The sequence below is a fragment of the Ceratotherium simum genome, chromosome 18 (assembly GCF_057802395.1).
Source record: "Ceratotherium simum simum isolate JZ-2026a chromosome 18, ASM5780239v1, whole genome shotgun sequence".
NCBI classification, from domain to species: Eukaryota; Metazoa; Chordata; class Mammalia; order Perissodactyla; family Rhinocerotidae; genus Ceratotherium; species Ceratotherium simum.
In genome coordinates, this window is record NC_141917.1 from 558820 (window position 1) to 586434 (window position 27615).

At 44.5% G+C, this 27615-nt stretch overlaps 1 protein-coding gene across 1 annotated transcript in view; it reads right to left on the minus strand.

The window, feature by feature from the left end:
• Nucleotides 1–27615, minus strand: part of LOC101394765 (putative palmitoyltransferase ZDHHC11B) — a 61635-nt gene that overhangs the window by 11225 nt on the left and 22795 nt on the right. The window contains exons 7-13 of the mRNA XM_087443083.1: nucleotides 27020–27129; nucleotides 26006–26040; nucleotides 22447–22540; nucleotides 18422–18456; nucleotides 9497–9590; nucleotides 6972–7006; nucleotides 3850–3967 (exon numbers count right to left, since the gene is read on the minus strand). Of these exons, the coding sequence (XP_087299209.1) occupies nucleotides 3850–3967; nucleotides 6972–7006; nucleotides 9497–9590; nucleotides 18422–18456; nucleotides 22447–22540; nucleotides 26006–26040; nucleotides 27020–27129 (521 nt within the window). The remainder of the gene's footprint in view (nucleotides 1–3849; nucleotides 3968–6971; nucleotides 7007–9496; nucleotides 9591–18421; nucleotides 18457–22446; nucleotides 22541–26005; nucleotides 26041–27019; nucleotides 27130–27615) is intronic.

Sequence of the window (27615 nt, forward strand, 5' to 3'; positions counted from 1 at the left end):
AAGGAATTAGAAAAATAAAAGCAAACTAAACCCAGACCTATCAGGAGTTATGGAATAATAAAGATTAGAGCAGACATAAGTGAAATAGAGAGTAGTAAAAACAGTAGAGAAAATCAACAAACTCGAAAGTTGGTCATTTGAAAAGATCAACGAAATTGACAACCCTTTAGCTAGATTAAATAAGGAAAAAAAAAGAAGGAAGACTCAAGTCACCAAAATCAGAAATGAAAGTGGGCACATTGCCATGGATTTTACAGAAATAAAAAGGATTATAAGAGAATAATATGAACAATTGTATACCAACAAATTGGATGAATGGACAAATTCCTGGAAACACACAAATTGCCAAAACTGACTGAAGAAGAAATAGAAAAATGCAGGGGTAACAACTTCCAGTTAAACACAGCAGACTGAACAAGCTTGTTTACACAGTCCCTCCAGAAACACCACTGCAAATATCTGCAAAAAATTATGCAAACATAAACAAGTCAAAGCTCACAAAGACATAGACGGCCAGAGAGGAGAGCAGAGCAGATAAAAGCTTAAAACACAGTTTTAGAAGAAGGAAAACAGATGCAGGAGCAGTAACTGACTCTGCAGAGCACAGACAGCTGTCACTAAGTGGCTATGGAGGAAGATGCTGAGCTGAAGGTAGCCATCCTCTGCACAGAAGGCTGGAGAAGCTCTGCACCCAGAGACATGGTAGGCAGCAGGGGCAGGCGTGAGCGGTGAGGGATGGGCGATATGTCTGGTTGAGCATGGGGGAGGTGGATCAGAGTCCACCTGTGGAACATTTAGCTGACCCCGCACAGCCAGCAGCTGGCCTCATCCACCTCACAGGAGGCAAGAAGGCTTTGACATCAGGACACCAGAAATGTGGAGGGTGGGAAGCACCAGACAGAAGAGAGTGGGACTTAGTGACAGACAGATCCTTGAATAACTAGGATCCTTCTTGGAAGACAGAAAGGGAATATTTGCTTATCAGAACTTAGGAAGCTGTGGGAAGTAAGACAATAGGGCATTAGTGCAGGGATAGACAAATTGACCAATGAAATTGATTTGAGAGCCCAGAAATAGACTCACAAATGCGCATGTATGAAGCTTTGTTAGGGGACAGAGGTGGCTTGTTAGATCCGGGGAAAGGAGGGACTCTTCAATGAATGGAGCTGGAAAAATAGAAGTCCACATGGGAAAAGTTGAAGTTGGATCCCAACCTCACACCACACACTCAAATAAACTGTAGATAGCGTAAGGACTCAACTTCGAAAATAAAAAATTTAAAGCTTTTACTAGAAAGTATAGGTGACTCTGTTTTATGCCTTTGGGTGAAAGATTTATTAACCAAGACCAAAAAGCATTATCTATAAATATTTATAAATGTGGCTATATTGAAACTCCTGGCTCTGGTTCATCAAATGTCATGTTAAATTAAACATGGAGTCAAGTGGTGCAATGACACTCTATCTGTAAGTCACCCAACTGACAAAGGGTTTGTATCAAGAATATACATAGAACTCATATAAATCTATAAGAAAAGCAGAAAGACCCCAAGAGAAAAACGGGATAAGGACATGAGCAAGTATTTCACACGGAGGAAACTCATGCGGCTAACATGCATTCAGCATCACTAATCACGAGGGAAATGCAGGAAGAGACCACAGTCGGCTGGCGGTCCACGCCACGCAATCTGCAATTCCAAGTGTTGGAGAGGATATGAATCAATGGGATTCCTTATACGTTGCTGTGAGAGTGTAAATTGTACAAGCACTTCAGAAAACAGCTTGGCTTTGTCTTGCAGAGCTAACATTCGTATACACAGCAATTCCACTCCTAGGAGTCGGCCCTTGCACTCTCCAACAGTGGCAGCACCCACCTGGGAGCAAAAGCCTGGAAACCATCCCGAGGCTCTTCCCCCACAGAGGGGATGAGCAAATGTGGTATGGGAAGAAATGTTACAGAAGCAAAAGCAAATGGAGCCCACTGACACACAGTATGGAGTCTTGGCTATTTAGTATTAAGTGAAATAGGTGATCCCCCAAAGACTCCAAAACACGATGCCCTTTTTGTAAAACAAAAAGTAACCAATGTACGGAGTGTATGCACTTTTTAGGAACACGTACAATCTAAAGAACAAAATTGGAAGGAAAACAAGAGAGTGAAGTGCACAGTGAGTGCGGGGACTCAGAGGGGCCACATAAGCAGATGGAGGCCATCAGGACCCTGCCTTTTTGGGTGGTGGTGCTTCTTCTGTTATCAAAAATGAATAACTAAAGTGTCAGTAAATGAAAAGAGCAGGTCACGCACAGAGCAACGGCGAGTCTGTGTCCCCACCCAAGGGTCATGACCAGTGCAGTTCTGTGCACCAAGGTCCAGAACAAGTGTGTGTGGTGGGGAGGCACCTCCCACTGACTGAGCATCACTCCGAGCCAGCCCCTCGGTAGCAGTGCTCACGGCTCCTCACTCAATCTGCACACGCATCCTCCTCTGGAAAGTAGATGTCAACATTCCCTTAGTTCCTTAGGAAGAAATAGGGCGTCAGAGAGGTTTAAGCAGCATCCGCAAGCTTCTAACACCAGTAACATCTCCACACTAGAACGGAACCCAGGTCTCTAGGATGTCAAAGCCCAAGGACACTTCCCAGTGCCAATTAGTTTCCTAATCACTCTGCTAAGAGCTGCTGGCCGTGGAGTCACCTGCAGAGAGGGGAGACCAGGGGGCAGCCGGGGGACATCAGGGCAGCCGGATCAGACACAGGTTCCGGACTAAGCCTGCGGCTGAGCCAAGGTCCCCGGCTGGGTCCGGGGTGTGGGCCAGATGCCGGCGTCAGACTCTTATGGATGTGGAAGTGGGGTTAAGGGCTGGGGTCTGCCCCTCATCTCCAGATGGAGTCAAGGACAAAGCCTAGACTTCAAGTGCGTCCTTCTGAGTCTCTGCTGCTACGGAAGCGAAAATGGGCCCCACTGTCTGAAAGAGACGGGGAGTCGAATCGTGCAGGCCCCCCTCGCGGCATAAGTCACGCTGGAAGGGAGCGCCCAGGAGGTGTGCGAGGACCTGTGCACCCTCAGGCCCTGTGGCAGTCTTGCCTTCCGCTCCGTCCTCCACAGCTCTCTACACTCCCCTGCTCGCAAGGCTGTTCCCCCTGAGCTTGCGTCCACGTGAGGGTCTGCCTCATGCACCTTGGCTGGGGCCACCCAGTCCTGCCCACACACCTGTCCTGGGTGTCATCAGCACTTCTCAGCGACGTGCTCATTTACAGGCTTCCTCGCTCAATTTGCCTTTGACCTCTGCGGGCGTCTCACATGCACACTCACATGCTCTGTTTTTTGATCATAAGTCACACACACACCCTGTTTATTCCCCATCTGTTCCCTACACACACACTTATTCCCCAACATTATAGAAAGCTGCAAACACACAGAAGGGTCCGAAGGATTGTCGGAGAACGCTCTGCGCCACTGCTGACGTGTGTCCTGCGCCCTCACCACGGGACTGTCCGCCAGCACCCTGTGCGGTGCGTTTCAGAGCTGGCTGCAGATAGCGGTGCACTTCGCCAGAGCGTGCACAGGAGGCTCCAGCTTTAGTAACCTGTCTCTGTGCTTCCTCTGCTTCTGTCACACACACACACACGTCCCACAGTCACGGATATGTCCTGTCTCGCACTTTTTCTTCTGTCCCCTGCTCACCTATGTGGCCATTTGAGTAGCATCTCTGGGTACACTAAATGCTGGCCACCAGTCAAACAGGCCATCCAGAGGATCCTCCTCACCTCAGTTTGGGGGGAGCCTCAGACCCCACACTGGGCTCCCGGCCCTGCATGTGAGGCTCTGTGACCAGCAGCTCGGGGCTTACCTCTAGTGATGGAGCGCTCTCTGGGATGCCCTCTGAGGCGCTGGCACCGGTGGAGCTCTGACTTGAGCAAAAAGACATAGATGGCAGCGGTGGCAGGAACTGCTTCCACTTTACTCTGCTGGGATGGGGCAGGAAAGAAGGTACACGAGTCAACGCAGAAGGCCCTCGCCTCGGGGAGGGAGTGCGCAGAGGGCCACTGAGGGCTGCAAAGTGTCATACGAATGTCTTGTCATGTGGTTTCCCTCGTGTCAGCACAATCTCAGGAACAGGCCGCTCCTGGGAGGTTGTTTGAGTGCTTGGGGGTTGACTGAACAGTAAACAGCCATAAGATTCATGCAGAAAGGACCCTGCGTGCCTGCTGGTGGGATGGTGCAAAGAGACGCTTCCATCCGCCAACAGAAAATTAAAACAAGCCACAAGGTGGATCTTAGACGAGTGAAACGCCTTTAAAATTAGAAAAAAAGTAGCCTCCTGTGTGATGGAGCCTACTCTCTATTCATATACTCATTCCATTTAGTCAATTTCTACACAACCATTCAACAGATAGACCAGAAGGAATCCTCCCAATGAGTCTGTCTGATAGCTATCACTAGAAAGAGACATTTTATAAAGTCCCACACAAAGTTTTCCACTAAAATATGCCTGTGACTAACATCATCACACACCCAGCCACCAACTGAGTGGACATGTTTTTTCTGCTGGCATGGTTTAGACAGACAAAGGCCCTGATCTCTAGGAACTGAAACTTGACCTGCTAGAGTAGGTGTGGTCTAAAGAATGAGGCTGTGAGCGGTTGTCTAAAGTGCCAATTTGATCAACTGGATCCAAACTATTAGGTTACTCTAGAAATATTTTCTGCAACAAAAATGGACTGATAGTATTTTATTGCCCATTGCATCTAGAAGATTTGTGAACTTACACTGTGTTAGTGTAATCCTTTTGACACAATTAACCCTTTAATTAAACAAGGTTAGCTCATTTTCTTGTTGGGGAAGTAAAGTCAAGCCATCGAAAATGAAAGAATGTTCCAACAAAGAGGAATATAATACATTTCAAAGATGGAATAGTTTATACCCAACAATATCACATCATATTTTTTCTTTTAACAGAACAATGTTCAAAATCTATAGACTTTAAAAACCAGTCTCCTAAAGAGTTGTACAGTGAGTTGCTCTGCCCCTTTGGGTTGCAGAATGGAGAGACAGTGACGCCCCCCAGAACCCAGGCCCAATATTCTCAGGCCCAGAATGCTGGAGCTTCCCACACGCAGATTTCACTTGGGGGCGGAGCTTCCTGAGCAAGACTCAGGAGGAGTGTGGGTTGGAACTTCGGGCCCCTCCCCCACCAAGGGGAGACAGACTTCCGGGTAGTGTCTGTGTCTCTTTGTGGAGCTACAATGCTGGGGAACCAGCACTGGTCCCTCACAAAATAATGTCATGCAAGTTGTCCATTAATATATTGTTGGGGGAATAACAAAGGAAGCTTCAGACTAATGTGTATGGTATCATAACTTTCCAATGCGAGTGAATTTTTTGTATGTGCATAGGGAAAAAAAGTGTGGTGGTTCGACTCTCTGTGTTAAAATGGTACTCTTGAGGTGGTATTCCAGAAGAGAGGTAGAGAATATTTTTATTTTATATGCTGTTATTGTATTTAAGTGGTACATGAGCATGCATTATGGTTAGGATTTTTAAGAATACATTAGGTATTAAAGACTTCCCCCTACTCCATCTAATAGTTTCCCCATGATCCAGGGCTACTGGGCTGGAAGGACTAAAACCAGCTTGGTGCACTGACTCATCATGGCCCAGGATGCTGCCGTGTGCCCTTATCAGTCAGGGTCTAAGTGGTCCCCGGAGGAACCCTGAGCAGCTCACACAAACATGATATGTGGGTCCAGCTTCTGAGCAAGAGAGAAGAGCCTCCCTCACATCCCCTCCCTGAATTCTGTCCCTGTCTCTGGGCTTATGCCTCTCAGTCCCCGTCCCCAGCTTGGCCATCTGACTGCTCTGTCAGCAGAATAACCTTCATGGTCATGGCAAAGGCCCACCAGAGAGCCCGGGCCAAGACAGCAGCAGCCAGTGCGCTCTTTTGCGCTGGGTGGGGGCGGGGCAGTTCCCTGTGGGGACCCAGAGCAGCCTCTCCCACACCCTGCTCAGCAGTTAGCGTTCCCTGCAATGAGATGGCGAGGGCAGGGAGGATCTGGAAGAGAGGGGCTTGTGTGTGTGTGTGTGTGTGTGTTTGACAGGTGAGATTCAAGTAAATGTCTTGTTCTTTTTAATTTTACTTTTATTTTAAATGGTATTAAATGGCACTAGATGAAAAGTTATTGAGATCAGAGGGTACGGATGCAATATCCAAACACTTAAAACAGAGGAAAATGTTTTCTAGAAGTAGCTTTTAGTGATAAAGGTAAAACGTGCTCACTGTATCCTCAGGTAAATATTGTAGAGAACAAAGAATATATAACTTACATTCATGCCGTGAGTATATTTCTTTTACTCAATATTATTCTAGGAGAAGATGACTTTTCGTGGCTGCACACAGTTGTGTCATGGGTACAGAGTTACTCTTTAAAATGTGTGCTTGGACCCGGATCGAGATCTGTACACTGGGCGCCTCTGCCTCTGTGAGTTGAAGGTGGAGAGCCGTGTGCACGTTGGGTTGGCCTGTGTGCGCTGTCCCTGGGGCAGGCCTGCCATCAGCGAGCGTATTTACTAAGCAAGTGCTTGACTCAAGAAGAGTCCACAGGACAAGCCCTGACCTCACCCAACACCACTACAAACCATTAAGAGGACGCCCAGCCTCACAGTGCTGCACTGGTCACAGAAAGAGAAAACAAATGAGCATTGCTTATATCTGTGTGTTAGTTCAGATGTCAGTTGTGAAAATGGAGAGAAAACTTATTAGAATTTTTCAAGTAAGGTAAGTGCAATAAGCTACACGAATGGCCCTCCATGTCAATAATGTCAACTGAAACAATTTTATTTTCTATCGTGTCTTCACAGTATTTTAAAATATCCCATTACAGATGAATTATTTTCCTAAGTAATTTTAATTAAGATGAGTAGACAGCTATTTTTCAGACAGATAAAATAACTCCAGTAAGTTTACAAACTCACCCAAACCCAGGTGATCTCTGGTTCCCACGTGCTCCCTGTGAGGGCATAAACAATAACTCATAAAATGAAAAAAGAAGTTGTTGGCATTGCGCTTATTCTTAAACAAAAATCAAGTCCATTTTTAGTCCAGTTCGAGTAATGGTACCTCAGGGGCTCCTGGGTCTGGGGAAAGGATCTCTGGCGGGATAGGATCCTTCCTCCCAATCCTTGTGGTATTATGGCCTGAATTGTGTCCCCTCTGATTTCCTATGCTGAAGTCCTAACCCCTAGTAACTGAGCACGTGACTGTATTTGGAGACAGGGTCTTTAAAGACGTAATTAATGTTAAATGAGGTCATTAGGGTGGGCCCTAATCCAATATGACTGGTGTCCTCATACAAGGAGGAGGTTAGGACAAAGGTACACGCAGAGGGATGACCATGTGAAGATGTAGGGGAGATGGTCAAGGAGGAGGACTCTGAAGAATCCAACCTTGGCTACACCTTGATCTCAGAGTTCTAGCCTCCAGAATTGTGAGAAAATAAATTTGTTGTGGAAGCCATCCAGTCTGTGGTACTTTGTTATGGCAGCCCTAGCAAAGAAATACATCATGTTCCACGTGCACAGGTTTTCATTTCTCTTTGGTAAGAACCCAAGAGTGGGAAGGTGGGTCATATGATAAGTATATATTTAACTTAAGATGCCGCCACACTGCTTGCTGATAAGGTGTCACTTTCTGTTCCTATTTTAGCCCCACCAGCAGTGCAGGAGACTGCAGCTCCTCTGAATCCTCACCAACACTTGGTATTGTTCATCTTTTCTATCAAAACCATTCTAGTGGGTATGTAGTGATCTGTGCTTATTTCTGCCCCTGTGAAATGGGGATAATACAATTATCTGCCTGTGAGGCTTTTTGTAAAGGTTAAATGAGATAATCCATGTGCTAGCACAGTTCCTTTCCTCCCCTGTGTTCTGAAAGAGTTTGTGTACAGCTGTTATTATTTTTAAAAAAAGATTTGGTAGAATTCACCAGTGTAGTCATCAGGACCTGGGAGTTTCTATTTTTTATTTATTTAGTTTTGGTAAATTCGTGTAAATTGACTGGAAAGGTAACTACTTTTCTTAAGTGAGAGTGCATTTTTCAACATTGGAAGATTTGGAATTAAGTATAGAAATGTTTGAGAGACCCAAACCTATAATATTACTATTGTTGCACTAGGAAGCCATCTGTGCATATTTGGTATTTATGTTTTGAATGCAGAAGACAATTTGTCCTGCAGTGGGTGGGGTGGGGAAAGTATGAGCCCTCAGGGTCTTCAATCTCTGCCCACACTTAGGAGGCGAACTGGGCATCATTACCTAAGCTTGGCCACCAGGGTGGAAATAATAAAGATCTGTCTCAGAGAATTCTCAGCAGGATTAACTGTGATGATGGATGACAAGTGTCTGTCACAAGTGAGTGGCAACAACAGAATCATGGCTGACTGGGATTCCTGAGACAGGATGGTGATAAGGTGGCCATGAGGCTGCTTGATCACATGTTCTAGAGGCACACTCAACAGCTGCACATCAGGGAGAAGAGGACTGAGCATGTCCACCCCATCACAAGTAGACGGGGTGCACAGTCAACGCTGGCACATTTACCATTGCTTTGCTTCTTGAAAGCTGTCCTTCCTGTCACTCTGAGGAAGCTGTCTATACACTTGTGCCGTGTGTGGCATCCACCACACAAGAAGGGGGGGCAGGAGTGGGGTGCCAACAGATGCTACATCTGCCACAGCCACCGCTGTGCCTCCTGGAATGGGGCACTATCCTGGTCCTCCCCAGGAGCTGGCTCTGGCTGTGGCTCCACTTATGTAAGTTGCTGGGTTCCCGTAACATGCGTAAATGCTGTACGGCTGGATAGCAGGAAGTGGCTGGGAGGGGTCGTGCCATAACTGTGTTGCCTGGTTGAAGCTGTGACTTTGTCAGTTACACCCAGTCCCCACGGAAGACCAGCCTCCAGTATCTCCAAGACGGACTCTCACTCCAGGCTCAGCTCTGGGCAGCTCAGTAATGAACTGTCTGGTTCAGGGATGTCCCTCAGGGATGGACCTCATCCTCCCTGCTGACCAGGGAGATGCTCAGGTGAGCCCTTCACCGTGACGATAAGTGGGTTGTATGAGACCAGGAGGGACTCACAGACCCTGCTGGCCAGAATCGTTCTGGGAAACTGTGGGAGTGGGGCAGACGTCGGCACACCTGACGAGGCGTGACACGGCGCTTCCTTAGAGTAACCCCAGCGCCATACCCACTGTCTCTGTCTCACACGCACACATGCTCCACACTGAGGAATATTTTGTGTCACCTACTCTATTTTCCTTTTATTCACCACCCGCCACTGTTCCCGTGTGAGCAGCATCCCCGAGAACACTGTAAATGCTTAAAACCAGTCAAACACGCAGACGAGCAAATCCTGTCCAAACCTCGGTTCTCGGGGGAACCCAGACCCGACATTTGGCCCTCCCCCTGTATTTGAGGCTCGTGCCTGGCAGCTTGGATCTTACCTTCAGCAACGACAGGGAATCCACTGGGTATACGGTAACGATGAAGGACTGACTTGGGTCCACAGCTGGCGGCAGGAACTCCTTGGACTTCAGTCTGGTGGGGTGGTGCAGGAGGAAGGAAAGACACATGTCAGCAAGGAAGGACCTCGCTTCATGAAGGGAGTTCAGAATGGGCTGTCGAAGGCTGCACAGCATCATGCAAGGCTCATTATTGTGATTTTCCTTTTTTCTGTAGAACCTCAGAAACCAGCAGCTCTTGGGACACTGAGTGCTCTAGAGTTTCCTGCACAATGGAAAACCATCCCTCAGGGAACGGAGAAGGGGAGGAGTCACCTGGGAGGTAGGGGCCAGAGAAGCAGTGAGAGAAGTTTGGACCAGCAAGGGGAGGGTGGTGCCATGTGACCCTGCAGGTCAGGAGGAGAGTTGGGCCAGGAAAGGCCTTGGATTTGGCAGGAAGGAGACTTAGGTTTACCACGAGTAATGGTGGGGATATAGCTCTTGGCATGAGTCATGGGTCACTCAGTAATTTGAACTGGAAGGCAGAAGACAAAGAGAGAGCCAACTGGGAAGGAGCAGTCTTGGTTAAACTGTGTTTAGACAGAGAGAGCACTGCGTGCCTAAAAATCTCAGGTCAAGGCAGGCATGAAACCAAAGACCCTCAGACTCCATCTCTCTCTGGGTGACCGTGGCAGTCTCCTGACTGTCTTCTTGCCATCCCAGGCCAGCCACTGTCCACTCAGCTACAAGAGCCATTTGTTTTTCTTGGGTGTGTATGTGTGAGGAAGATTGGGCCTGAGCTAACATCCATTGCCAATCTTCTTCTTTTTGCTGAGGAAGATGAACCCTGAGCTAACATCTGTGCCCACCTTCCTCTACTTTGTATATGGGATGCTGCCACAGCATGGCCTGATGAGCAGTGTAGGTCTGCACCCAGGATCCGAACATGTGAACCCTGGGCCACCAAGTGGAGCACGTGAATTTAACCACTACACCACCAGGCCAGCCCCCAGAGCCATTTTTGTAAAGCATGAATCCTACAGTGTCCCTTCACTGCTCAAGACTTTTCAATAATATGGAAGTCCTCACCGGCCCTCAAAGTTCAACCTCAGCATTCCCTGTATTAGAATCCCTGCGACCTTGGATAAAAACAGATTCCTTGGCCCCAAATCAACCTACAGGATCCGCATCTCTGGGGAGATGGGAAGCAGCATTTTCACACCGCCCATTCTGAGGGCCTGTGCACTGGCTTGTTCCTCCAGATCTTACAGCCCTTGCCACTTCACTCCCTCAAGGCCTCTGCTCCACGCCACCTCCTCAGATCGCCACATCAAAACCACTTCCTGTTGCCCCTTGCTCTCTCTTACCTTCACCCTTCTTCATAACATGTTTTACGAGCTCAGATGTAATTATTGTGTATCTATTGGTTGATGGGATTTGTCTGTCTCATTCACTATGTTTCCAGTGCTTAGAACACTGCCTGGTACATAAAAGTCACTCGATACAAATGTGTTTAAAATTCCAATCCTGTTGTTGGTAAATGATAGACAGAAACCATGTGGCAAGCAGAATGTGGGTCCTCCATCTCAGCCTCAGTGTCACATCTCTGAATCTGTCTAATTACACATGAAAAATACTTTACAGATAGAATTCAGGTTACTAATCAGTGACCTTAGATAGGAGGTGTAGTGGGTTGAAATGTGTCCCCCTCCAAAATTCACGTCCACCCAGAACCTCAGAATGTGATCTGATGTTGAAACAGGGTCTTTGTAGATGAAATTAGTTAAGGATGATCTTGAGAGGAAATCAACGTGGGACTAAGGGGGGCCCTAAACCCAGTAACTGGTGTCTCTACAGAAGGAGGAGAGGGCACAGAACACAGGAGAGAGGTCATGTGAAGATGTAGGCAGAGATTGGAGTGGCACTGCCAAAAGCCATGGAATGCCAGGAGCCACCAGAATCTGGAAGAGGCAAAAGGTCCTCCCCTAGAGCTTCCAAAGAGAGAGAGCAGCCCTTCCAACACCTTGATTTTGGACTTCTGGCCTCCAAAACTGTGAGAGAACAAATTTCTGTTGTTTTAAGCCACCCAGGATATGGTAATCTGTTGTAGCTCTCTAGGAAACGAATACTGGAGGATTATGCTGGATTACCCAAGTTGGCCCCCGAGCCTTTAAAAACAGAGAAATGAGGAAGAACTGTTGAGAGAGACTCAAAACATAAGAAGGACTTAACCTGCCATTGCTAACTTGAAGATGGAGGGGGAAAGTGAAAAGCATGAGAAGAAATGAATTCTGTCAATATACCAACTGAGCTTAGAAGTGGATTCTTCCCCAGAACCTTCAGAAATGAATGGAGCCCTGGTGACACATGATCGCTGTCTTGTGAGACGCAGAGGACTCCATTTCATTCGACCCAGTTTCATTCATGGGGATTTCTGCCCCATGGAAACTGTGAGATAATGAATGCTTTAAGCCACTGTTGTGCTAGTTTGCTATGCAGCAGTAGAAAACTAATACAAGCCACTTGGTGGACGTTAGCTGAGTGGAACTCCTTTAAAATTAGGTGAGCTATATCTTTGTGTGTGTGACCCTATTCCTTATTCATATTTTCATCCTATCCATGTAATATTCCACAACAGATGAACAGTTCAGGAGAAATACTCAATAAATTGGTGTGATAACCACAACTATAAGAGACACTTATAACGTCCTACACAAAGTTCTCCACTGAAATAGGCCCGTGATAATATCTTAACACTCCACACGCACTTACCTAGGGGATTTTTTCCATTGGCATGGTGTCACATGATTTAGATATATTCCCTGATCTCTGGGAGCTGAGTTCTGACCTGCTATAGTAGGCTTGGCCTGAAGAATAAGGCTGTGAACAGTTATCTCAAGTGCCTATTTGGTCGACTGGATCCACACCATTATGTTACCCTAGAAACAGTAATTTATTTCCTATTTCATCTGGAGGATGTGTAACTTACATTATATTTGTATTCACATTTTACACATCATTAATCCTTTCATTAAATAATGTTAGCTCATTTTCCTGTTGGAGAAGCATGGACTGGATTGAAAATGAAGACTGTTCCTGTGAAAAGGAATATGATACACCCCAAGGTGGAAGAGGAGACATAAAAGCCTAGGTTTTTCTTCTAACAGAATGAACTTTACAATACATGAGGTATAAAAAGAAGGCTCCTAAAAATTGTATATGATCATTATTTTCTAAAAGAAAAAATTATGTACATAATGTACAGAGAAATTATTAAAAGGAAAGATGAAAGATACAAATCAAAATTTCAGCAGTAGTTATTTGTGGGTGGGGCAATCTGAGTGTCTTTCATTTTTACAGGGAATTTTGTGTTTCCAAATTTTCTATAATGAACATGCATTGATTTGGCAATCCAAAAAAAATTTTACGGTGGAAGTTGACCATCCTGGTTCCAGTTAAGTTTCTATCATTCTTGCCAGAAAAGGGGAAATGAGAAAATGTTCTTAGATTTCTTCACTTAAAGGATCATAGTAGGATGATATTTCGAAGTTAAATTCAGAAGGATTTGGATTTACACAATTGTATTGTCAATCAGGTCCCTAAAGAAACCAAGTCAGAAGAAAAATTATTGGGTTGTTTGAAAGAGAATGATATTTTTACACTCAACTAGATTTACTTGCTGATTGTTAAAGTACGTACAAATCTAAGAAATGCTCAGCATTTGAGAAACTAATGGTGCACGACTCCCAAAATTCCCTTTTCTGAGCCAAGGAGCCTCTTTGCCCCTTCCGGCTGCAGAACGGCGGGAGGGCGACGCCCGCAGGGGCACCGGCCCAGCCTCTCTGTCCCACCGCAGACACTGCAGCACCCCCTGCACGTTCGCGTAGAGGGGCGGAGCTTCCGTGCGCCCCCCAGGAAGGGCGCGGGCCTGCGCTTCCGGCCCCTTTTCCGCCCAGAGGAGACTGACTTCCGGGACTTCCCTGTGCCTCAAAGCGGAGCTGTGACCCTGGGAAAAAGCATTAGTACGTCCCAAGTGAAGGTGTATATTTAACGCAATGCCAATGCGAAATCCAGGTTTCTTGGAATGGACAAAATGATTTTAAGATTTATGTGGAAAAATAAATTTGTGTGAATTGGTAAAAATTTAGAAAAATGAAAAAGCCTTGAGAGGAATTTGTCTACCAGATATTAAAAGGTAGCTAAATGAAGTGCTACGATAGAAACAGCACAGTGCTACTGTAGGACACAGGTGAATGAGACAGAAACAAGTGTCCAGAATTACTGTCGATGGGAACTCCGGGCATTAAAAAGAGAGCCTTTGGGGCCAGCCTGGCGGCACAAGCGGTTAAGTGCGGGTGCCCCGCTGCGGCGGCCCGGGGTTCACCGGTTCGGATCCCGGGCGCGCACCGACGCACTGCTTGGCAAGCCATGCTGTGGCAGCGTCCCATATGAAGTGGAGGAGGATGGGCACAGATGTTAGCCCAGGGCCAGTCTTCCTCGGCAAAAATAGAGGAGGATTGGCAGATGTTAGCTCAGGGCTGATTTCCTCACACACAAGAAAAGAGAGCCTTTGACTTCGATGGGAAAAGGTAGATTATTAAATAAATGAGGTGGCAACCAATAGTTATGTCATTGGAATAAAATAACCTTGACACTATCTCACTGTATACAAAAACAAATTCAAGCTGAAAATCAAAACGTAGAGTAAGCAAATAAAAACTATGACTGTATTAGAAAGACAATTGGAGGATAGTTGTATAATCCTGCAGTAAAGAAGGCTTTTTAAGGTAAGACAAAAGAAAATTTTAACCAGGTTGGCTTCAGAAAAATTTCTGACCTCTAATGCAAAAGACACAATAAAGAAATTTTTTTTGAATGATAGACTGGATGAAATATATTTGAAACACATAGAACAAAGAATTAATAACTCTAATAGGCAAAGACCTCTTAAAATTGATAAGAAATATACAAATAACCCAATATAAAAATGGGTAAAATATTTGCAACCCTAGTTCACACAAGAGAAATTGTATAATGTTCAAACGCATGAAATGATGTATATTCCCACTGGTATTAAGAGATATGAACATAGAAACAATTACCTGTTTTATTTGCGTAAAACTAAATATACTGTCAGTATTTTGTGCTGAAAAGTTTGAGGAAATTGATGGAAGTGAGAATTACTCTAACCTTTTGGGAAAGTAATCGTGAAGAATCTATGAAGATTTAAAATGTGCAGGCCCTTTGACTTCTGGACAGCCTACAGAAATAAAACCAATTGTACCTGACAATATTGGCACAGAGATGCTTCTTGTAACTCTATTTGCAAAAGCCAAACCTGCCATAACCTCAGTGTCTATCAGGGGAGAATGGCTGACTAAATCATGGTATATCCATTCTGTGGAAGAGTATGAAGTTCCTGATGAGGAGGAATTCTATCTATACAAAATGCCATATAAGTTGTCCACAATATATTGTTGGGGGTATAAAATAGGAAGCTGCAGACTAACGTGCGTGGTATAATTTGAACTTCTTCATGGAAGTTGTTTGTATATGGATAGAAAACAAAGGTGTAGTGGGACACACACTCTACTGTTGAGATATTGCCCTTGAGGTCGTATTGGGGAGGGGAGGTGGAGAATAGTTTATATACTGCTATTGCATTTAAGTGGTACATGAGCATGCATCATGGTTAGGATTTTTAAGAATACATTAGGTATTAAAGACTCCCCCCTACTCCATCTAAAAGTTTCCCCATGATCCAGGGCTACTGGGCTGGAAGGACTAAAACCAGCTTGGTGCACTGACTCATCATGGCCCAGGATGCTGCCGTGTGCCCTTATCAGTCAGGGTCTAAGTGGTCCCCGGAGGAACCCTGAGCAGCTCACACAAACATGATATGTGGGTCCAGCTTCTGAGCAAGAGAGAAGAGCCTCCCTCACATCCCCTCCCTGAATTCTGTCCCTGTCTCTGGGCTTATGCCTCCCAGTCCCCGTCCCCAGCTTGGCCATCTGACTGCTCTGTCAGCAGAATAACCTTCATGGTCATGGCAAAGGCCCACCAGAGAGCCCGGGCCAAGACAGCAGCAGCAGCCAGTGCGCTCTTTTGCGCTGGGTGGGGGCGGGGCAGTTCCCTGTGGGGACCCAGAGCAGCCTCTCCCACACCCTGCTCAGCAGTTAGCGTTCCCTGCAATGAGATGGCGAGGGCAGGGAGGATCTGGAAGAGAGGGGCGCGCACCCGTGCGCGCGTGTGTGTGTGTTTGCCTGTCTTTTATTACAATTTTAAAATTGTAATAAATAGCTCTAGATGAAATTTATTGTTGTTAAAGTGTAGGAATGCAGTATCTAAACACTTAAGATTTAAAACATATGAAAAATGTTTTATAAAAGTAACCTTTTCTTCCAGTTTTATTGAGATATAATTGACATATAACAATGTATAAGGTTAAGGTGTAGAACATGATGATTCAATATGTGTATATATTATGAATGATTACCATAAGTTTAGTTAACATCCATCACCTCACATATTTACAATTTTTTTTTCTTGTGATGAGAACTTTTAAGTTCTCTTAGCAACTTTCAAATATATAATCCAGTATTGTGAACTAGTCTTTTTTTTTTATCATAGAGGTAGGATATGCTCATTGTGTTCTGAGGAAAATACAGTGGGAACAAGAAGTAAATAATGTGCTTCCTGCTGTGGGTTGGATTGTGTCTTCTCGAAAATGCTATATTGGAGTCCTGGCCCCCGATTAGGATGAATACAAACTCATACAGATTTTGGTACTGGGGAGTGGAGTGCTGCTGTAAGAAATATCTAAAAATGTAGAAGTGACTTTGGAATTGGGTAATGAATAGAGGCTGGAGGAGTTTTGGGTGAATGATAGAAAAAGCCTAGATGGCCTTCAAAAGGCTGTTGGTAGAAACATGGACATTAAAGGCGAGAATTCGGAAAGATTAGAGAGCTGTAGAGAAAGCTGCTATCATCTTAGAGAATACACGTGTCGTCATGAACAGAATGTTGCTAGAATCATGAAAGTTAATGGTGCTCTGGTAAGGTCTCAAATGTGACAAAGTGAAGAAAGGCCATCAGACTTCTGGGATTCTCCAGTAGAAAATGGGCCTATAGAGCCATCTGGCCATGAACATGTGTTATCCTTTAAGAAAAGGGGAAAATGCCCCAAGATCAGGGCCACCTCCTTGGTTCCAGAGGGTGAAGCCACCTCCTCCGTTCTCAAGGAGGTGAGGTTGCCTCCCCACCAGGCCATCTTTGTTAAGCAGAATTGGCACTGCAAGATGAACCAAACAGGATTAAGGTGCCTGATGCTGACTCTCATCATGGTTTTGTCTGGTAAAGTGAATGATTAGAGAACTTGGGGCTGAAAACATCTCAACTGATTCTCAAACTTTAAATGGGAAGGAAGCCCAGCTTCCTGGCGTGGAGCTGGGTGTGTTGGGGCCATCAACTGGGTGGGCCTGGTGACAGCACAGAGCATCAAACCTAAGAGGATTCTTCTCAAGACAAAATCTAAGGAATTTGCCCTGCTAGGTTTCAGATTTGCTTGGGACTGGTGACTCTTTTTTCCTTCTGATTTCTTCCTTTTGGAATGGGACTGTCTATCCTATGCCTGTCCCCTCATAGTATTTTGGAAGCAAATAACTTGTCTAGTTTCACAGGTTCACGATGGAGAGAGATTTTGTCCAGGAGGAATCATACCGAGTCTAGCCATAACTGATTTGGATAATTTAGATGATGAGATTTGGGACTTTTGAGTTGATGCTTGAATTGGAGGAAGTTGTGATGGGGTGAATTGTTTTGCACGTGGGAAGAACATGGATTTTGGAAGGCCAGAAGGCAGCCTGTTATGGGTTAAATTGTGTCCCTTCCAAAAAGATACATTGGAATCTTAACTCCCAGAACCTCAGAATATGACCTTATTTGGAGATAGGGTCTTTCAGAAGCAATCAAGTTAAAATGAGGTCAACAGAGTGGGCATTAATCCCAATATGAATGGCAGCCTTATAAAAAGAGGAAATTTGGACACAGACAGACAGACACAGAGGGAAGATGATGTAAAGAGACACAGGGGGTGATCGACATCGACAAGCCAGAGAGAGAGGACTGAACAGATCCTACAGCCCTCAGAAGGAATAGATCCTGCCAACACCTTGATTCCAGACTTCTAGCCGCCAGCACAGTGAGACAATACATTTCTACTTTTTGAGCCACCTATTGTGTGGTGCTTTCTGATGGTGGCTCTAGCAAACTAAAACACTTACTATAACATTTTGAGTCTATTTTTTGTTTCTCGATATTCCAAGATGACTTTTCATGGCTGCACACAGTATCATCATGGAGACAGAATATACTTTTAAAAATGTGTACTTACCTTTATAATGGACCACTCTCTGCTTTTGTGATTTTCAAGGTGAAAAGTCGCGTGCACGTTGTGTGCACATGTGCTTGTGTGCAGTGCTCCATCAGCACAGCTGACCTTTACTTAGCATCTACTTGACTCAACATTGACTCAAAATGAGCATGCCTGTCTCTCAGGAGCTTAATCAAAACCAAGTATTATTAGAGACCATAGAAAGGACATTCAGACTCAACTTCACACGTGTTCTCTGACTGACAAAAAATGAATGAGCATTGTCTTATTTTTGTATATTAGTTCGGATGTTAGTTATAAAGAAGGGAGAGAATAATTATTGTAGTTTTTGCAAGTAAGATAAATAAAAATGAGATACATGAATGGCTATAAATGTTAATAATGTTAAGTGAAACGATTTTATTTTCTATTGTGTTATCACATTATTTAAAAATATCCCATCACAGACTGATTATTTTCCAAAGTAATTTGAGTTAAGAAGAGAACGTAGCTATTTTTCAGACAGAGAAAACAACTCTAGTAAGCGTACAACTTACCCCTGTGCAGATGAACTCAGGTCGACAACTGTTTGCTGTGGGGGTAAACGAAAATTAATAAGACAGAAAAAGAAGAAATTGTTGATATTGAGGTTATTCTTTCAGAAAATTCAAGTCCGTTATTAGTCAGTTTCAAGTAACAGCATCTCAGGGACTTCTGAGGCCTGGGAAAGGATCTCACTGGTGGGAAAAGAGCCTTCCTCCCAAACCACGTTACATGCACACAGGTGTTCTCATTTCTCGTTAGTAAGAACCCAGGAGTGGCAAGCCGGGTAAAATGAGAAGAATATATTTAAGTTTTTAAGAAACTGCCAAACTGCTTTCCAAGTGGTGTCACTTTAAATTCCCATTTTACTTTCAACTACCAACGTATGAGAATTCCCGTTCCTCCACATCTTCCCCAGCACCTGGTATTGTTGGTCTCTTTGCTTCTGGCCATTCTGACTGGTCTGTAGTGGTATCTTATTGTGGTTTAATTTGCACTCCCTTAATGTCGAAGGCTGTCGACCACCTTTTCACGTGCTTATTTGCCCCCCACAGATCCTCCTTGGGGAAGAGTTTGTTCAAATCTTTTGCCCATTTTAAAAACGGGTTGTTTTCCCTTACTGAGATTTGAAAGTTCTTTCTGTGTTCTGGATACAAGTATACAGTTTGCAAATATTTATTCTGGTCTGTGGCTTATAGTTTTATTTTTGTAATGGTGACTTTTGAAGAGTGGATGTTTTTAATTTTGATGAAGTACAATTTTTCAATTTTTTCTGTAATAGTGCTTTTGGAGTCATATTAAAGAAAACTTTGTCTAACTCAAGATCACAAAGATTTTATTCTGTTTTCTTCCTTTATAACTTTAGTGTTGTGGTTTAGCTCTTAAATTTAGGTCTATGATCAATTTTGAGTTATTTTTTGTCTATGGTGTGACATAGGGCATTAAGGGGCTTTTTTTGGTTTTTGGTTTTGTTTTTTCATTTTTCTTTTTGCATATGGTTATTTAATTGTTCCAGCACCATTTATTGAAAATACTCTTACTTCTCCCCATTGAAATGCTTTGGCACCTTCGTTTAAAATGCATTGATCAGAAATGTAAAGGTTTGATTTCTGGAGTTTCTGTTCTGTTCCATTGATCTATACGTCTATCCTTATGCTAATCCCACAGTGTCTTCATTACTCTAGCTTTGTACTGAATTTTGATGTCAGCTTGTGTAAGTCCTCCAATTTTGTTCTTCTTTTTCCATATTATTTTGGCCACTTGAAATGCTCTGAATTTCCATGTACATCTTAGGATCAGCTTGCTATTGCCCTCAAGAAAAACGCTTGCTGGGAATTCAAAGAGATCATGGTAAGTCTATAGATAAATTTGGGGGAAATTGTCTATCATGGCAATATTGAGTGTTGCAACCCATGAATATTGTAACTCTTTCCATTTATTTGGATTGTGATTAATTTCTCTCAGCAATACTTTGTAGCTTTAAGTATGCAGATTTTGCACTTGTTTTGTTACTTTATTATTTTGGGTGCTATTGTGAATGGAATAGTTTTCTTACTACCATTTTCAGATTCTTCATTGCTAGTATATTGAAATACAATTGAGTTTTTATATTGCTTTTTGTATCCTACCGCCTTGCTAATCTATCTGATTATTTCTACTAGCTTTGTTGCAGATTAGTTAGAATCATGTTTCCTGCAGAAACATACAGTTTAACTTTCAAATCTGTATGCCTTTAATTTATATTTCTTGCTTTACTGCACTGGCTGGAACTTTCGTAAAATGTTGAATAGAAGTTTGGAGTGGACATTCTTGCTTGGTCCAGATCTTAAGGGGAAAGCATTCAGTATGAATTAGTTTTAGGTTTCGTCAGTGCTCTTCATCAGATTGAGGATGTTTCTGTCTTTTTGTATCGTAGGTTGTGAAATTCTTTAATCATAAATATATGTGTTATCATGTCAAATGCTTTTTCTGATTGATGTGCTCATATGTTTATTGTACTTTATTTTATTAATATGCTTATTACATTCATCTATTTTCAGACATTAAATCAACCGTGCATTCCTAGAATAAACCTCACTTAGTCACGATGTATAATCCTGTATATATGTGACTGCCTTTGGTTTGCTAATATTTTGTTAATGAGATTTGCCTCTAGAGTCATGAATGGTATCAGCTTATGATATTCTTCTTTTGTAATGACATTGTCTGGCTTTAGGATCATGTACTGGCATTCCAGAATGAGTTGGGAAGTGTTACTTACTCCTCTATTTTCTGAAAGAGTTTGTGGGTGATCGGTATTATTTTTCTTCAAGTATCAGGTAGAATTCACCAATGAAGCCATCAGGGCCTGGGCTTTTCTTTCTGGGGATTTTAAATTAGTAGTTCAGTGTGTTTACTTGTGTAAACTTTATGTGTAAAGGAGACACTTGTGTTTACTTTATGTCTATTTGAATTTTCCATTTCTTCTTGAACCAGTTTTGGTAATTTGTATCAACTAAGTAGAATGACAAATCTCTTTCTTAAGTCATAAAGCATATTTCAACCTTGGAACATTTATAATTAAATATAGAAAAGTTTGAGAGACCCCCAACCCATAATGTTACTATTTTTGTATTACAAAGTATTCAGTGCGCATTGGGTATTGGATGTTCTTCAATACTGAAGAGAATTTATCCTGCTAGGTGTGGGAGAGAGAGAGGTTTCAGCTCTCAAAGTCACAACGATCTGCCTGCACTTAGGAGAGGAGCTTGGCCCCGTTATCGCCTATTGGCCACCACAGAGAAATAAACTGTGTCTGGAGAATCTTTAGTGGGATTTAATGCAATGATCAACGACAAGTGTCTGTCAGAGTGGCGGCCCCAGGGTCAGGGCTGGCAGCAGGTGTTGAATGGGACTGTCCCAAGAAAATCAGAACAGGGGATCACCCTGCTTTTAATGACAGCAAAGAAAAATCCATGGCCACCTGCTCAAGGCTTGGAGTGAGGGTCACCTTTTAGTGGATGGGTCTTGTCGGGGGCAGGCTGGAGGCATGGTAGTTTCCACTAAACGTGTCTCCAAACTTCCAGCAGAAGTGCAAGCAAGGAAAAAGACTTTGCTAACAATATCTCTGTTACCAAAGGTGGGTGTCGACCCCTCCGTATTTATAAATTATTACAAGGAGGTCTCTCTCCGATGCCCTGCAGAGATTGCAGTGAGATGAAACCCCTCCCTCAGAGCACATGAAGTCATCTATACCCTTCAGACATCAGCGTAGTTGCAAACCCTGCTTGGAAATAGCCCACCGGAACCCCAGGCAGCTGATCTCTGGAGCAGCTGCAGAAATGGGTGGGCCTAAAAGGAGTCAGCCCTGCTGGCTTGGTCCTGGGAAGAGCGGACATAGAAATGACATAACACACACACGCACAGACAGAACCACACACCCACACCACACCAAACACACACACACACACACATCACTCACCCACACTCACCCACACACAGAACACACAATCTGACTCCACTTCTGTTTCCTACACAGTTATTCTCTAACATTTTTTATGAAAAATTTCAAACATCCAGAAAAGCTGAAAGGATTGTACAGAGAACACTGAAATACTCAACACCTAAATTCTATCATTGCTAAAATTTTGCCATCTGTTTGTTACCGCGTAACTGTCCATCCGTCCATTTATTTTCTGGTGCATTTCACAGCCAGTTGCACGCAGACATCAGTCCACTTCACAGGAGCACGCATATATTGCTGCAGTGCTGGTAAACCCGTTCTTGTACTGAATTGATTCCTCTCCCTCTCTCTCTCTCACACACACACAATACACGCCCCACAGTAAAGAATATTTTCTGCCCCTCACTTTTTCTTTTGGTTCCCACCCACCTTTGTTCCCATTTGAGTAGCATCCCTGGGTACCACATAAATGCTTCAAAGAAATCAAATAAGCCAATTCCCAATGTTGCTCGATCCTCATTCTCGGAGGGGCCTTAGACCCTACATTTGGCTCTCACTCCTGTATTCAAGGCTCACGCTTGACGCCTCTGAGCTTACCTCTAGCGATGAGGATTTCTCTGGGTGTATGGTGTTGATGGAGCATAGACTCGGGCTCCAAGAAAGCCTCAGGAACTGCTTCCACTTGTCTTTGCTAGGATGGGGCAGGAGGAAGGAAAGACTCATATCAGCAAGGAAGGAACTTGCTTTGGGCAGTGAGCTGATACAGAGCCGTTGAAGGCTGCAAAGCATCATCCAGGAGCCATTATTGTGGTTTCCTCCTTATCTGCAGAACCTCAGAGGCCAGCAGCTCCCGGGAGGCTGTTGGAGGGCTCCTGGGTTGATTGCACAATGTGAAACCACCTGCAGGAGCTTCACGTGCAAAGGACCATGACTGCCTGCCGGTGGGAGGCCACAGAGAGGTGCTTCTTCTCGCTGAGCGCCCCACACTGGACCACTGCACCCATGAGTTTGTGGATTCAGCTGTGAATCTGGCAGGGCTCATTGACAAATGGACAAAATGATGCGTCCCGGAGCCCACAACATTACCACCTTGGGGTAATCCTTGCAGCAGCTCTAGGAAACTAATACAAGAGGACTGTCCTTGATTAGCCATGTGGGTCCAATGTAGTCACATGAACCTTAAAAACTGAGAAGTGAGGAAGAGGAGGAAGTGAGAGAGACTCGAAGCACCAGGACTTGACCCACCACTACGACCTAAAGACCGAGGGAGCAACATGGAAAGCATGAGAAAGTAATAAATTTGGTCAACATTCTAAATAAGCTTAGAAACAAATTCTTCCTCATAATCTCCAGGAAGGAATGCTGTCCTGCTGAACACTGACTGCTGCCTTGTGAGGTACTAAGCAGAGACCCAGCCGAGCTGGCCCAGGATGGGGACCCATAGACACGGTGAGATAGTGAGTCTCGTTTAAGCCACTCAGTTTGTGGGAATTTGCTATGTAACAACTGAAAACTGATACAAGCCACTTGATGGACGTCAGCTGCTGGAACTCCTTTAAAATTACGCGAGAAGTATCTTCACATGTGTGATCCTACCCCTATTCATGTTTTCATCTCATCTGGTCAATTTCTATACATCCGTTCCATTTAATGTTCCATAACAGATAAACGGTCCAGAAGAAATGCTCCCAATGAATTGGTCTGATAACCACTACTGGAGAGAGACACCCTGTAAAGTCCTACACAAAGATTTCCCTTAAAAGATGTCTGCGATTAACATCAGCTCACTCCACAAGCACTTACTGAGTGAATTTTTCTTCCTTGTATTGGCTTAGCGTCACGTGATTTAAACATATTCCCTGATCCCTAGGAACTGAGATTCTGAAGTGCTACAGCAAGCTTTGCCCAAAAAACAAGGCTGTGTGTCTATTTGGTCGACTATTAGGTTGACTACTAGGTTACCCAGGGAACATTTCTGCAACAAAAAAGGCCCCTGGTGTCCTACTGCCTGATGCATCGAGAGGGTTTGTAACTTTCATCATACCGTCTCGTGCTTCCCGCACAACTATGCCTTTCAATAAACAGGGTTAGCTCGTTTTCCTGTTGGAGAAGTAAAGACTAGATTGAAAACGGAAAATAATTTTCCAAAAATGATGAATACGGTACATCCCAAAGATGGAATCATTTATACTCATACTCTTAAAAGTCATGTTTTTTCTTTTAACAATGTTCACAATATGTTTTTTTTAAATTTTTATTTATTTTATTTTTTTTCCCCCAAAGCCCCAGTAGATAGTTGTATGTCATAGTTGCACAGCCTTCCAGTTGCTGTATGTGGGACGCGGCCTCATCGTGGCCGGAGAAGTGGTGCGTCGGTGCCCGCCCGGGATCCGAACCCGGGCCGCCAGCAGCGGAGCGCACGCACTTAACCGCTAAGCCATGGGGCCGGCCCCACAATATATGTTTTTTAAAAAGGAGTTTTATAAAAAGGCTTCCAGGGCCGGCCCTGTGGCTTGGTGGTTAAGTGCGCGCGCTGCGATGCTGGCGGCCCGGGTTTGGATCCCGGGTGCGCATCGAGGCACCACTTCTCCGTTCATCCTGAGGCCGAGTCCCACATGCAGCAACTAGAAGGATGTGCAGCTACGGCACACAACTATCCACTGGGGCTTTGGGGGGAATAAATAAAATCTTTAAAAAAAAAAAAAAGGCTTCCAAAGAGTCGTATAATGCAATTATATTTTTATAAAACAAAACATTATATGATGCATTATGTATATAATGTATATTATTTTCTTAATAATAAGAAAAATATTAAAAAGGAAGACTTCAAAGATACTAATCACAATGCCAGCAGTGGCTATCGGTGGGTAGGGAACTATGAGTGACACTCGTTTTCCCAATGGGAATTTTTGCTGTGTCCAAAATTTCTATAACGGATATGCACTGATTAGGCGACCCGAAACAGGTTAGGTTTGTTTGGTTTGGTTTCGGAGTGTGCGCGGACCTCCTACTTCCAGTTAGGCTTCTGTGATTCTCGCCAGGAAGAGCTAAAAGCAAAACGTCCTTAGATTTAAGGTAGACCATACTTCAAAGTGAAATTCGAATCACTTAAATTTTCACAACAGTATTGCCAATCGGGTTTCTAAAGAAATAAATTTCCAAGAAAAATAGTGGGTTATTTGAAAGTGAATGAATGATCTTTTCACACCAAGCCATACTCCCTGATTGTTAACCTGAGCAAAAATCGGAAGTAATTCTCAGCCTTTGAGAAACTGACTAACGGTGCACTTCCCCTAAGCGTCCCTCTTCTGCCTCCTGGAGTCTCTGCCACGTGCGCTGTAGGCTGGTGCACCGCAGAGCCCCCAGAGCCCCGGCCCCACCTTCTCCGCCCGGAGCCCAGCTACCCACGGCAGGTTTCCGGGAAGGGGTGGGGCTTCGGAGCACTCCTCGGGAAGGCTGTGGCCAGCACTTCCGGCCCCTTGACCACCCAGGGGAGACGGACTTCCCGTGTCGTTACCCTGCAGAGAGGCGTGGTTGTGTGCTGGGGAGGAAGCGTTGGTCCCTCCCACGTGCAGGTGAAGATTGGCTGCAACTGCAGTTCCAATTCTAGGTTTCTTGGAACTGCACAAAGCGATTTTAAAGTGCATGTGGAAAATAGTATGTGAAAGAATTCTCAAAGGTGATGAAAAACACCTGGAGAGCAGGGTTCGTCCTACCAGATAGTAAAAGGCAGCTAAATGAAATCCTATCACTAAAACAGCACAGTGTGGGTGTAGGGCACAGAGCCATGAGACGGACACCAGCGTCCAGAAGCAGATCTGAGCCTAGTGTTCCTGGGAATTTGGGGTGCCAGAAAAGGGGCCTTTCGATTTGATGAGGAAAGGGGGGTCATTTCATCAACGAGATGGCCACCAAGAGTTATATTGTAATAAAATGACCTGGGCTCCTATCTCAGTGAATACAAAAATAAATTCAAGATGGCTTGAAAATCAAAATGTACAGAAAGCAAATAAAAATTATGCAAATATTAGCAAAGAATGTGGAGGATATTTGTATAACCTTGGAGTAAAGAAGACTTTTTAAAGCAAGACAGTTGAAACGAGACTACAGCTATTTTTCAGACAGTGAAAACAACTCTAGTAAGATGACAACTTACCCCTGTGCAGATGAACTCAGGCCTTCGCCTGCGTGCTGTGGGGGATAAACGAAAATTCACAAAATGAGAAAAAGTTGTTGATGGTGAGCTTATTCCTCCACAACGTTCAAGTCAATTATTAGTTGATGCTGAGTGATGGTACTTCAGTGTCTCCTGGGTCCCAGGAAAGGATCTCGCTGGGGGAGAAGACCCTTCCTCTCCACACTTGTGACATGTATCCGTGTTTTCACTTCTCTTTGGTAAGAAACCGGGAGTGGGATTGCTGGGTCAAATGATAAGAATATACTTGCTGTTTTAAGAACATGCCAAACTGCTTTCCAAAGTGGTGTAATTCTACATCCCCACTGCAGTGTGTGAGCCTTCCCTCTCTGCAGCTTCCCCAACACCTGGTATTGTTGGTCTCTTTGCTTCTGGCCATTCTGACTGGTGTGTAGTGGTATCGTATTGTGGTTTAATTTGCACTCCCTTAATGTCGAAGGCTGTCGACCACCTTTTCAAGTGCTTATTTGCCACCCACAGATCCTCCTTGGAGAAGAGTTTGTTCAAATCTTTTGCCTGTTTTAAAAATTGGGTCATTTTTCTCATAGTTGAGTTTTGAAAGTTTTTAATATATTCTGGATACAAGTATATGATTTACAAATATTTTATTTCTTTCTGTGGCTTATGTTTTCATAATGTCTTAATCGTGAACTTTGAAGAGCAAATGTTTTTTTAATTTGATCAGGAGCAGTTGCAGAAATGGGTGGGCCTAAAACGAGTTAGCATTGCTGGCTTGATCCTGTGAGGAGTATACTTAGAAATACTATAACACACACGTGAACACCAGATACCAAACACACACAAACATGCCCTTCATCACACATCACATGCACACTCTCACACACACAGAATCATAGGACTGTGCCAGTCTAGAAGCAAAGGGTTATGGCTAAGAGGTCCTAGCTGCAAGGCCACCTTGGGCATTGCCCCAGCCCTGGACAAACATGGATGGTGACACAGAGGGACATCCGGTACCTGTGGCATTTCTATTTGGGTGGACGACCCTTTCTCCCCTTCTGAGGTTTTTGAAGTCTCTTGGAGGCGGCGCTGCATCGTATAATCAAATGTGCTCAACCTCCTGGACCCTAGAAAGGAGAAAGAAGGCAGAGGGCGGGGTTACCGTCCATCAGCTGTGCGTAGGGCCCAACAACAAGCAGGCAGGGTGGCCTCCCAGGGCTCCCCACCTGGGGCGGGAGCCGGTTCCTACCCTGGGACACTGAGGAGCTGCTGGACGGCCACTCCAGAGCCCACCTGGCTTTTGGGTAGCAGCCAGCAGCTCCTTGCACTTGCCTGAGGCTCACTGGCCCCCCATCCTGAGGCGGCTGCCCTGCCTGCCTCACAGGCCCAGAAGGTAAACATGAACCTGCGGCGAGCGCTGCGTCCAGCTCCGTTTTAATTAAGCTGAGCCGCTGGCTGTGCAGCATGTGGCAGAAGCACCTGAGGTTATTAGAAGAAAACCTGAGATACAGGTTTGTCGGTAAAAAAGAAGTACTCATGAAAATGGGTTCTGTGACTATTTTAGCCTTGTGTTCCATGGACGGGCCAAACTTTCCATTTCTTTTTCTCTAAAA